Source organism: Aspergillus alliaceus, assembly GCF_009176365.1.
Source record: "Aspergillus alliaceus strain CBS 536.65 unplaced genomic scaffold BDW43scaffold_20, whole genome shotgun sequence".
NCBI classification, from domain to species: domain Eukaryota; kingdom Fungi; phylum Ascomycota; class Eurotiomycetes; order Eurotiales; family Aspergillaceae; genus Aspergillus; species Aspergillus alliaceus.
Genome location: NW_022474703.1, coordinates 415,011 through 427,526, shown reverse-complemented (window position 1 = coordinate 427,526; position 12,516 = coordinate 415,011). Strand labels below are relative to the sequence as shown.

At 47.8% G+C, this 12,516-nt stretch overlaps 3 protein-coding genes across 3 annotated transcripts; 2 read left to right on the top strand and 1 right to left on the bottom strand.

Annotated features, from left to right (window-relative positions):
* Nucleotides 1-41: 41 nt before the first annotated feature.
* BDW43DRAFT_300112 (uncharacterized protein) lies at nucleotides 42-1,164 on the bottom strand (the record flags this gene model as incomplete). The annotated part of the gene is made up of 5 exons (XM_032044844.1): nucleotides 42-95; nucleotides 217-342; nucleotides 379-900; nucleotides 958-1,043; nucleotides 1,092-1,164. The coding sequence occupies 5 exons, from the start codon at nucleotides 1,162-1,164 to the stop codon at nucleotides 42-44; spliced, it is 861 nt and encodes a 286-aa protein (XP_031900721.1).
* A 1,397-nt stretch (nucleotides 1,165-2,561) lies between these two features.
* Nucleotides 2,562-5,198, top strand: BDW43DRAFT_310882 (ferric reductase family protein; the record flags this gene model as incomplete). Its single annotated transcript, XM_032047049.1, has 7 exons — nucleotides 2,562-2,993; nucleotides 3,049-3,089; nucleotides 3,146-3,466; nucleotides 3,516-3,745; nucleotides 3,802-3,854; nucleotides 3,917-4,038; nucleotides 4,097-5,198. The coding sequence occupies 7 exons, from the start codon at nucleotides 2,562-2,564 to the stop codon at nucleotides 5,196-5,198; spliced, it is 2,301 nt and encodes a 766-aa protein (XP_031900720.1).
* Nucleotides 5,199-8,933: 3,735 nt separating this feature from the next.
* On the top strand, nucleotides 8,934-11,597 carry BDW43DRAFT_319543 (potassium ion transporter). The gene is made up of 10 exons (XM_032048936.1): nucleotides 8,934-9,093; nucleotides 9,154-9,274; nucleotides 9,321-9,457; nucleotides 9,515-9,602; nucleotides 9,655-9,848; nucleotides 9,903-10,223; nucleotides 10,274-10,388; nucleotides 10,443-11,157; nucleotides 11,219-11,262; nucleotides 11,318-11,597. The coding sequence occupies exons 1-10, from the start codon at nucleotides 9,057-9,059 to the stop codon at nucleotides 11,565-11,567; spliced, it is 2,022 nt and encodes a 673-aa protein (XP_031900719.1). The 5' UTR covers nucleotides 8,934-9,056; the 3' UTR covers nucleotides 11,568-11,597.
* Nucleotides 11,598-12,516: the final 919 nt, after the last annotated feature.

Sequence of the window (12,516 nt, the reverse complement as noted above, 5' to 3'; positions counted from 1 at the left end):
GTCAAGTCAACGTCATCCGTCAAGGTTCGCTTATATTATGCTTATATTCCCTCAAGTTCATTCGATACAGCGATGACAGAGAAGGTTCTGAGTATCTGGTGAATGCCAAATTAGATGTTAGCCCGTCTTCAGCGATGTACTGTGTACATACATCCACGACTCCCGAAACCAAATAATGCTACCCTTTGCGATCGCCCAGTAATGATATTCACAAACCTTTCCGACATTCCCCTTAAAAGTCGTTTCAAATCGCTCCAGCTCCCTAGCTAATATCTCCCCTAGCAATAGCAACACCACAGCCGCCTCACTCCTCCTGAATGTCTCCCAACATGACGTATACTCCTTATTCAATTTTCACATTGCGGTACGTAAACGCACCCCTAACTTGCGGCAAAGGAGCACATTCGTCCGGCGAGATCTCCCGAATCGGCTACTTTTTCCAACAGCCCTTCCCAGAAGCCGAACAGTTTCCCCTAGAGACATCACCTCAGGCCTAGACAAAAGCACCACCTGGTTCAAAAATCGTAATATCTCCGGGCCTGCCGTATATGACACTATCATATTTGCGGTAGCTTCGCCAATCCCATTGCGTTTAGCCCACGCGATACCCAGCCCGGACCCTGACTGCGGGATTGTAATCTCCTCGACCAGATTCCGTTGGTCAAACAAAGCCAGGTAGATCGAGAATAAGTCGGAGTAAAGTCCCTCGCAAATAGCGATGTAGGTCAATAGGGCTATAGGGCGAGGGAGTTCTGTCGCTAGGTCGGTCTCCGTTGCGAGATGGGCGCCCATGACATGACAAAAGCTGGTTTTCTCGAAGTTCCCGCCGAAGACAAGGGAGGAATAGGATATGTTAGAGACGCTACTGCGGTGAGCTGCTCTTATTGCGTTTTTATGTGCCTATAGTGGTGTTGATGGATGTAAGTTCGTCTTCTGTTTAGAGGGATGGTGGTAAACCTCAGACCGGTACTCGATTTGGATCGATGCGTATGAAATGAGCATCAACACGTCGACCCCGGTAAAGCTTTGTTCAAACCTTCGGGCTAGTCATAGTCTGCATGTCAGACTGTTGCTCCAGCGCTAGAGAGGACTTCCAGCAATGGATATTAACTGTAACGGGGGAACGAGCTTTGCGAGGTGATTGATAATCCTGGTTCCTAACATTGGGCTGTGCCAGTATTGAATTTCACAAATGGACTAAGGAAACCAAAGTACCGGTAATCCTTAGAGGTGAAGGTAGGGGGTTGACATGAATTACCATACTTGTTAGGTGTTTGACAGATTATAAATTACCACCTGGGGGGGTAGAGATGCGGAGTAGTTGACCCTCTGAGTCGCAAAGGTTCCATGATGGTTCACTCCGTTGGTTATAACCTATGTACTAATTTTAGAAGCACGACCATTCCCGTACGGGTAGCTTAATTCTATTATGTGGAAGGATAGTTTCTCGGCCTAAACTATTATTCATTATCTCCCGCAAAGTCGCAGCGCAATCGCTGATATAAGTTGCAATAAATCTCCCTCAGCCTTGATAGTCCCCGTTGAGCTTGTAGTGCGTCCTTGACATAATCCTCGAAGGTGATAATACTTAAAGTCGAGGTACAAATCCTTCCACTCAGATAACCCAAGAGTAGAAGAGCTGGACATTTGTCTTTGCACTGAGAGCCTTGATATCTGTCGCGTTCTGCTTGTATGCCTCTCAAGCTTCCTTGACCTGAGCAGGAGCCTCCGGCTCGGACGATCATCAAGGCAAACTGGATAAACCGCTTCACACCGGCACCTTTGGTAGCATCGGCAAGAGTGTATTCGTCAACTATGCTATTGAAGTAGTGTTAGCTGAGGTGCCCATCGAGCTCGAAAAATTCTAAATTGTATAACCGAGTATCCCAAATTGGAGAAAGAATTGCCCAGTATTGTGGATGAGGAATGCAGGGCCTTGCAGGCTGCACAACGTCTTTGGGATAGTTGACTGGCAGGGAATGGCTATGTTCTGCTGTGTTTAATTGGATCTAGCTAACATGATACTATCGGGATTTGAATTTTATCTATCGCTGCCTTAGTACGTTGAGGGGGTTTCCAATAGTTCTCTTTGACAAGGGGTACTCTACTTTCCCTGGGAAACAATTTGTGTGGTCTTTCTGCCTCAGGTATCCGTGGTCCACACTTGGATACGACGCGGTGGACCAATCGGCGCACGCCTGCTATCTGATGGATGATCAGATTAGATAAAGCGGTCAGGATCACCAGATCAATATCATCGCGATCAGATAATACCAGCACATACCACAGCGGGACCTGAAGTTCTCGGAGCTGCATATTAATGTGATAAAAGATTTTCCGAAGCTGTACCTAGGGCTGTTGACCTCCCTGTCTTATTCCCTCCCATCCTGGTCGCTCTCTAGATCGACTATCATGCATTTTCCGTTGTGGGTCCACCAAGCCATTGTATGGCCTGGCTCGCCGGATCACGCTAGGAGGATCAGTCAGAGGCCCCGCTAGACTCAATCTCTCTTCTTTCGATCTCTTTTCCCTTTTGTCCCTATCCAATCTTTAACACAGCCATGCTGCTGCCAGGGTGGCTGTTGTTGGTGCTTCATGCGTCATTTACATATAGCAGGCCCCTTTCCGAGCGTTGCGTGACGGCCGTGTACACGGCATATGATTATGTTACGTTCACTACACCCGCTGAGGTAGCCCCAGGGCTCTGGGGATCGCGCTGTCAAAACACGTACAAAGTTACATCAATCTATGCCGCAGCGGACTTATACTGTGAACCATATGAGCGATCGGTGGGATTTGCTCAGTTCCAATCTTACTGCCAGCAGTTCGCGCAGGTTGACTTGATTCCACGAGAAGCGCTAGCTGCCAATCTAACTGAAGATTCGATTAGTCGGATGAGGATTGTTGACTTTGGAGAAGTTCCCCGGTCGGACCCAGCTGATTACCCCGTTCTCTTGTCAGCAACGTTTTATCGCCGCGTTTTCCGAACAATAGTATGTCTCTCCACGGCTTAGTCCAGGACCACCGATTAATACCGCGACTTCACAGGATACTTGGGAGTTTGAGGTCTGGACCCATACTGTATATGGGTAAGAGGTCATCCGCTCCATTGACTACCATCTCAGTCGTTGATCAGCATCAACAGCCTCGCCGGATATTCGTTCTGGATGTTCATTTTGGCGATTGGAATCCTTCACCGGTTAATCCAACAGATACTGCAGTCGAAGGGTATCCGTGTGAATACCAGCCAGTTCGTGTTATCATGCGTGATATATACGCCTTTGGCCGCAATATACCACTGGGTAGCGACCTATGTTCTTATCCCGAGTCCGCAGCCATCGCGAGGTCGACGTCTGCTTTGGTGGACATTCCCCACTCGTATAGAAGCGATCATTGTTTTCCTCTTCTGGCTGCTCAGTATAGTCCTGTCATCTGTGAGCTATCGGATATTTCCCGACAATATATAGTGCGTTTGCCAGGATGCTCCACTCTCTATCATACTAATATCTGTTTAGCTGGCCCATGATCTCCGCCCAACTTATACGCTATGCTGCAGACCGCACCGGTGTTCTTTCGTTCGCCAATCTTCCTCTTATTTGGCTCTTTGCGGGTCGCAATAATGTTTTTATCTGGGCGACTGGATGGAGCTTCTCCACGTTCAATCTTTTCCACCGGCACATTGCCTGGATTGCGACTATTCAGGCACTTGTCCATACAGTGCTATATCTGGTACTGTTCATCCAGAGTAAGCCCCCAGCCATGACAGTATCTCGTTTCAATCATTGACAGTACCCTGTATAGACGGAAATGCCACGAAGAAACTTCGGAAACCGTATCTCTTTTGGGGAACAGTAGTATGCATTGCATATCGTGGTACAAAGGACCGACACCAGTCTTGATACTAATTGTGACATAGGCCATGGTGGCAATGTTTTTGCTGGCACCCTTTGCCATTGAATGGCTCCGAAGAAGAACATATGAGACATTCCTCGTTCTGCACATTCTTTTCTCCATCGCAGCCTTAGTGGGTTGCTTTTAGTGAGTCGTACCACCTTCCCTACAACCTACTACTCAATCTAACCATCTAATCCGGCAGCCACACCGTCATCTTTGCAGACCACGAGTACTGGACATGGTTATGGCCTGCCGTAGCATTTTGGGCCGCGGACCGACTTCTACGCATGATCCGTCTCGTATATTGTAATCTCCACGTTCACACCAATATAGGTAAAAGCATCCAGTACACGCGCAGCTCAGCAACCTACGACAACGCCTCCGATGTAATCCGATTAGAGGTTATTCCCGGATCAGGGCGGCTTCAACCCACCCCAGGGCAATACTACTACCTCTACCAACCGTTCCGGCTTACAGGATGGGAAAACCATCCATTTACTCTGGGGTCATGGTCATACGAGACGAGACTTCCCACTAAAACGCAAACACCCCCCTTTACAAAGGATGATGATATCGTAGATGTAACACAGATCCCCTTACTCTCCGATAGTTCGTCCGGCTCACGAACTCCACCGGAAGATATACCGTCAGTTGACCAGGCACAAAAATTACGACTAATTTTCTGGATCCGGCCCTTCGACGGCTGGACGCGCCACCTCCGACAACAATGCGTCCAATCTCCCGGCCGGACATTGGATACAACGATCCTATTAGAAGGCCCATACGGCGAACAGTTCCCCCTATGGAATTACGAGTCCGTTTTATTAATCGCCGGCGGAACAGGGATTGCAGCAGCGGTACCGTACATCCAAGATCACCTGGCACGGTGCGCCGATGAAGTGGAAAGCCCGACTCGTATCCAATATATCCACCTGGTCTGGATGAGTCGGCAGGAGGCGTTCGTCCAAGACATTGCCGCCCGAGAACTGAGTTCGGCCCTCGCTCGTGATGATTTCCGGGCTTCCTTCTATGTGACCTCGTCCACGCCGGTGAGGGCGTCGGGCGAATGCTCGGCGCTGCGCGAAGGACTCCCCGGGAATGCTATTGAGGTTGGTCGGGGGCGACCTGATCTGCAGTCGCTTGTTTTGACGCATGCGCACGAAGCTCAGCTCAGTAGTTGCTCGGCGGCGGTACTCGTGTGTGGACCGCCTGCGATGGCTGACGAGGTTCGGGCTGCGGTATATCAAACCATGCGGCAGGGGTATCGGGGGTTGCGATATATTGAGGAGTCTTTTAGTTGGTGAGATAAGGGACAACGATCTAACGCAGCGTACAATGATCCGGTGCCCTCTTTTCTTTTTATTTCTGGGGTTTTTTGCCTTTTGCTGTTGGAGTTGGGGCCTGGGATATTTCGGGCTAGATGTCAACACACAAATAGAAATATGCAGCACAAATGTTTCAATGTCTATAGATAGATGAGATTGATCAACTATGACAATACATACATGTTTGAACTGATCGCCTTATTTAGATCCGGCCTATCCAGCGCACAAACCATGGAGCAATATCCGGCATGCAAGGGACAACGACCCGTTCGGAGGCTGGATTTTCCTCAACATTGCTATATCACATTTTTAAACCTAAATCTGTACTACCTAGCGGGTAGTTTCTCCTTTCGTACTTCCGTCACAGCCTCAAATCCCTTGCATGCATATGGTACCCAGAGCCACACACGCAAAACCAACTGATGCAGGTACATCTGACACGGCACATTTTTATTCATTGGAGGTATTTGTGTCGCGTAATGCCAATAAATCGATCAGCAACGTCCTAGCCCGACTAGGGCATGTCGAGTTCGCGTTTTACTAAGCTCGCATAAAATTGGAGGAGCAAGAAAACTATGTCCGGTTTCGGGGCGATCATCGTGTCAGGGTTTTGGATGCAGAATGCAGAAACTGTTGTGCTTTGGGAAGTTTCAGATCTTAGGTGCCAGGTCCTAGGATCGCTGTTTGAGGACGGGAGTTTCTAGTATCAGTCTTCGGCCATGGATTAGGATCACTAGGCGGTCGTCTTGGTCAGTAGAGCGTAGGAGTAGAAGGGAAAGAGGACAAGGCTTCCCCACTACTATTATAAGGGTCAAATGCCTTCTAGTTCGTCAAATCCAACTTCATGCTGGATCATCCATTCCTTTCAAAAAAGTGTACACTACAACATTTCCTTTTTGAATACGAGATGCGTCTGCATATGTATATATTTTTTTGACTGCTCTAAGATCTCATCGATCAATGCGAGATGAACACGCATGGAAGAAGCTATAGAGCGAGAAGTGTCCTAATGGCGTTCTATTATGGAAATTGGGTCAAGACGAACGTCACGTCCAAATACTTGAAACAGTGGACAGGAGAAACCATTATACAAGTAATAACACAAATAACACATGAAGTCGAAAGAAAGCACCCAAGGAGCTTTTCCTTCACCAAATGTTGTCGATCTCCAAAGCCCTATGCTCATGGAATCTCAGGTACCGGTTATCGTTCCAAATAGGATTACTTCGTCTCGGATATTCGAAATCGTACTTCTATAACGGAAGGGTGGCTCAATGAGGGTATAATTCATAGCCAGAATACCTGTGTCCTTTGTGTGGCTAAGTAATATCCTTTATTATCTGAGCTTATTGGGCAACCTGGGCGACGAGGGCTTCCATTGTTATGACCCGCTTTTACCTTGGTTGCAGACTATGCTTCCCAATATCATAGGGTTAATTGGAAAGGGAACTAAGTTTTACTATGCGCCATATGTACTCCATAATGGCTGTGGATATAAGTTCCAGATCTGCGTGGCCATACTATCACTGTTTGGAACGAGAGATTTCGGATATGTCGGTGTCTTTGGAGTTGTGATGCTTCAGTAGAAACATTGCCAGATCACCTAATCAATACTTCCGGTTGATAGTCTAAGCTCATCGTGATTCCGCGTCTCTCATGTATATAGAAGAATAACAGAAAGAACATGATCCTTTACTGGAAGGTGGACTACGAGAGTTGAAGATATCGCATATTGTCTCATGGGCATTTTTATGTGTATGTGCCGCTGCTGTATGGGCAGGTTGAGAGAGCATTTACTCAATTGCAGGAGAAAATCATAAAGGTGGATAACAAGACGCTCTTTTCTGGGAGAATGACGATGTTTCATTCGAGAGTCCTAGCGGTCTGCTGGTACAGCGTTTCGTGAGAGTCAAATATCGTTTACTTGAATGCATTCGATAGTCCCCGGTGCTATACATGTTTCTTGACTATGAAGTACATTTATAGTAGTCAATGATATAACTATATGATATACTAAACACTATGAAATATACTGGCATTTTAGCCGTCAATAGATACAGGTATAAATCAATGTGAATGCATAGAGATACCTCCTCAATCCGTTATGCAAATTGACTCGAGAGCATCATCAAATCCAAATACGTGGCATTTTCAGAATGAGAGCTTAGTATTCGTACAATAACGTGAAACAATAGAAATGGTCAATTAGAAGCAACTAAAGAAATAAAATCTGGGGTGTATACATAGACCTATGACCCGGTATACAGGCCGTCACACATCAGGTAGCCATGCTTATCCCAAATCGAAAGGTCTTGGGCATATTTGTTAGAAAATAACCACCTAAACTTCTATCACGGTAGGGTGCTCACTGGTATCATATTCCGCATTCACTCTTTCATCACCTGAGCCCAAGGACAATCACAATGCGGGATTGAGATAAGACACGGTTTCCTTTTCTTTTGGGGAGCATGCATGAAATCCTATTTTACCGATGAAAGCTACGTTAGCCTTTTACCCTAAATTGGGGGGCGGAGATGGGGAGGACGAGATGGCCACCTTTTTGAGGTTGAGAATATAAGAGGGTTCAAAGCGGTCCGGAACGAGGGACGAACTGAGACAGACTCTTTACATTCGCCTCGACTCCCGTGACTGGTACAGCCAGATGAGTCGCTGCTTGATTGTAATTGGGCGATATACATGGCCTGATTTGTCCTAATTTATATTGTTCTGACTGGAAGTACCTAGTATAAAGAGTAAATTAACTGAAGATAGAGCGGCGGATAAATCGATAAATAGTACGGAGAGTCCATTCAAACATCACCTCGATATCATGTCGCAGACATAACCTCACCTGTGCTACACAAAGCGCGAAGTACGTACGATGACCAATTCGAACAGTAAAAACCATCAAAATCCAAAAAGAAGAATTAAATCATCAGTCACCAACATGTAGTCCATCGGTATTAGCCGTCAACAAGTGTTCACGTCCTTACCAACAACCCCTTTGTCCCAGGCCAGAGACCATTTCTGCAACAGCTCATGATGACCTACATCCCACTAATATTATCGTCAACGAAAGACGGTAAGGTAGCTAGGATTATTGACTAGGGTGCAGCAGGGTACAACATTGCTGTGAGGGATTACTTCGGCTTGATTTGGGCGACACCGGGTTCACCATGGAGAAAATCAGCGTCTATCATTCTACCCCGATACAAGTATGACTATGGGGCTAAGGTGAATTATTCAATGGCTGACTACACGGGCGTCTAGGTGTATACATAGTTCTGCCGCTCCCTGCCCTCTTCCTCTCAGTCCGAACCGAGCTCATGGATGTCATTTCAGAAGCCAGTCCAATCAGGATATTGAAACAGGAGAGGTGAATCAGTAGTAGCTACATGAAGTTGGTGGCAGGTGGCAAGCTCATCCATGTGATAAGATAGAATATAGGGGTCTCATAGATCTACATATTTCAAGGCAATACGAGACGTAGAAAGGGTATTAAAATATAATTGATGGTCCGCTGACAATTTGCACTAGCTCGATGACAAGAAAGCCAATGGGATTTGTCGTCCCTATGTGAGCCATGTCTTCGGTTGCCTCAAGGATTGGAGCAGATATATCCCGCACCGTAAAAAGAAACCTTAACATGACTATAAGTCTCATGCCCCGCCACGCGCACCCTTCACCCCACGTGTAGCGACAAGTGAAGTATATCTTGCCTGTGCATGCCTTAAAGAGAATGTAGTCTCTCTCTTGCTCGGTCGTCTCGCCCTTCGTCTTCCAGTGCTTCTTTAACTGCCTTGTTTCGACAGAACAAGTGGTCCATATTCCCCAGTGATGTGGAAGCCTTCCCTCAACTTCATCACATTGCATTGTTAGTAAATGCTTTCCTGAGACGAAGAGATCGATTGACGGGATTCCTCTGACCCTGCAGATGCGTATATCATTACCCTGAGCATCCTCAGTCTGGCCATCATCTATCCATATGGCAACCTCCAAGCCATTGACGCGTTCTTCTTCGGCGCGAGTGCCTCGACAGAATCCGGGCTGAACACGTGGGTCGCCAGTCTTTGTTGATGGGGAAATACTGACGCGGCGTAGTGTTGATGTCAATATCCTGAAAACGTATCAGCAGGTCTACATCTATGTGACTCCTATCATCAGTAATCTTGGCTTCGTCAACATTATTGTGGTGGTTGTACGGCTGCGCTGGTTCAACAAGCGTCTCAAGGAAGCGGGTATGCATCTCCATATCCTGGTTACACTTGTGTCTGCGGAGCTAATCGGTGATACAGCCCCCTCTTTTCTCCGGCAAAGATGGATGAAAGATGACACAGAAGCGGAAGCAGGGAGTACTTCAAAGACGGCCACGACTTCAGAAAAGTGAGTAACCGTCCATGCAGTTACGCTGAATGACTCCTCATGGCGCAAACAGACAAGACTCTTTTCAGAATGAGTCGCAGAGCCAGCCCTTCAGCAATACAGGTTCCAGTCTTCCCCCTACCACCATCGCATTCGCTGACAATGTGGATGATTCTGGCCTGGATAAGGCGCTCTACGTTCCTCCTCCCTGGCAACGGGATAGAGGACAGCCAATTGTGGAAGTCAATAATATGTTGAGTGACTGTGGTAAGTCTAGCTCCAGCAGATGGAGACCGGGACAGGACTAATCACCCGTCACAGAGCGAACCAGATCTTTCGACACCCAGGCAGTCAAATCCGGCACTTCTCGCCGGCGGTTCGAGGATCGACTAGCTCGAACAAAGACCCTGGAGCGAGTTGCATCCTCAATGTTTATCATCAGTCCGTCCACCAGTCATGGCCCGAAGGCGCAGCCTCATTCCCTCAACCAGTCCCTTTCTCAGCAGCTGGACCTGCCTGAAGTATCGTCGCATGCTACGATCGGCCGTAACTCGCAGTTCCATAACCTGACTGCCGAGGATCGAGAGATGCTCGGTGGAATCGAGTTTCGCAGCCTGAAACTACTACTCAAGATCGTCACTGGTAAGTATTCATCCATGTGTCCCGGAGGGACAATCGTTTGACTGAAACAGTGTATTTCTTTGGTCTTCACCTCTTTGGCGCAATCTGCCTGGTCGGTTGGATCCAGCACACAAATCCCAAGTATCGCGAATACCTTGCCAAATGTGGGCAAGGCAACGTCTGGTGGTGAGCCCGTCTCTCTACCCTTTGGTTGCTACACATCACTAATCATATAACCAGGGGCTTCTATTCCGCGCAGACAATGGTAGATAACCTCGGCTTTACCCTCACACCCGACTCAATGATCAGTTTCCAGGACGCAACATTCCCATTGATCCTCATGAGCTTCCTCGCGTATGCCGGCAACACTTTCTATCCATGTCTCCTGCGGTTCGCTATCTGGACCATGTTCAAGCTCTGCCCCGACCGTTCCGCAGTGAAAGAACCTCTTAACTTCCTTCTTAAGCATCCCCGCCGCTGCTACACGCTCCTTTTTCCTAGCAAACCCACTTGGGTCTTGTTCGGCATCCTCTTCACCCTGAACTTCGTAGACGTCATCCTTATCCTCGTGCTCGACCTGCACAATCCTGCTGTGAACAATCTCCCCGCCGGCACGCGCCTTCTGGCCTCTATCTTCCAAGCCGCCTCCGCCCGACACACCGGCACGGCAGCCTTCAATCTTGCTAATGTCAACCCCGCCGTGCAATTCAGCCTGCTCGTAATGATGTACATCGCTATCTACCCGATCGCCATAAGTGTACGCGCCTCCAACACATACGAGGAGCGCGCCTTAGGGATGTACTCTGACAACACCACCATTGACGAAACGAACGGGCGATCATATATCCTCTCGCATATCCGCAACCAGCTCACCTTCGACCTGTGGTATATCTTCCTAGGGATCTTCTGCATCTGCGTCGCGGAGTCAGGCCGTATCATGGATCCCGACGAGCCAGTTCGTTGGCCCCTTATCTCCTGCTGGTTCTGAGACTGGGCTGATTACACTGTATATACAGGCTTTCGCTGTATTCCCGATCTTCTTTGAGGTCGTTTCCGCGTAGTAGGGTTTCCTTTCGTCCCTATCCTACTCTTTGACTGCGTACTGATCAATACAGCGCGAACGTCGGTCTAAGTCTCGGTTACCCGACCGTCAGTACCTCCCTGAGTGGGCAGTTTACCGTCTTCAGCAAGCTGGCTATCTGTGCGATGATGATCCGCGGTCGTCATCGGGGTCTGCCGTATCAGCTTGATCGGGCGATTGTGCTACCGAATGAGCGGCTGGACGATGCACTTGATGGATATGGCGGTGAGGATGCGAGGGTTGTAAGACGGATGGACAGGATTAAACGCTTTTATACTAGCTAGTATATAGTACACAGAGTATCTAAAAGATGCGTGCCAACAAATGATACTGTCATAGACATTCAAGTCACTTGTTCATCATGATCATATGCTACAAACGCTTGTAAAGACCTTATCCCGACGCTGGCTCCTTAGCAACAGCCAAAGCTACTTCTGAGCCCACCCAGGAGCTACATTATTTCTGACTCTGCTTTGTATTAACCCGCATTATCTTCTACACAATCCGAGACTGAAAAACACAAAATATCTCTTACTGTTCAATCCTTGAGACCATCTCCCATATTGGGTTGAAAACAGCTCTACCAAGATGACAAGTGATGCGGAACATTCTTCTGAGATAAATGGTAGCTGCCTTTGTGCGAGTATCCGGTACATATTCCACTTCAACGGAATACATGTCTGGCCGCCAAAGGTACTGCAACGTCCTGAAAACTTAGTTCCTATCTGCTAGCTGGAAACCTGCATTCCAAACAGTTAGATTCCTGCCAATGCACAATGTGCCGCAAGTGGATTTAGTCCACTTCCTTAATTCCTTTCCCTCTCACCAAACAGATCATTCCAGAAATCTCCGCATTTCCGACCTACACAGAATACCGTTCACCAGAGAAATGCCTCGGGGGATTCTGTTTAAGGTGTGGAAGTTCGCTGTTATGGAGGACTGAGGCGCGTCCGGAAGAGATTAATTTGTTCCTAGGAACAATAAACAAAAAAATGGCGCGGACGGCGCGAAAGTGGACAGTGGAAAGAGCACAGGAAATACTGTCGGACCTACGAGGAAAAGTGATGTTGGAGAGACACTGGGTATCCCAACAGACGGGCAGCATTATTATGGGAATGTGATTACTGGGATGGCCTTGCAGTTGCTGGGAAGCACAAGCAACCTGCCAATAGTAGTAGCTTTAACAGCAAAGCGGGTACAGACCTTTCCATGGGGTTTAGACAGATTGGACAT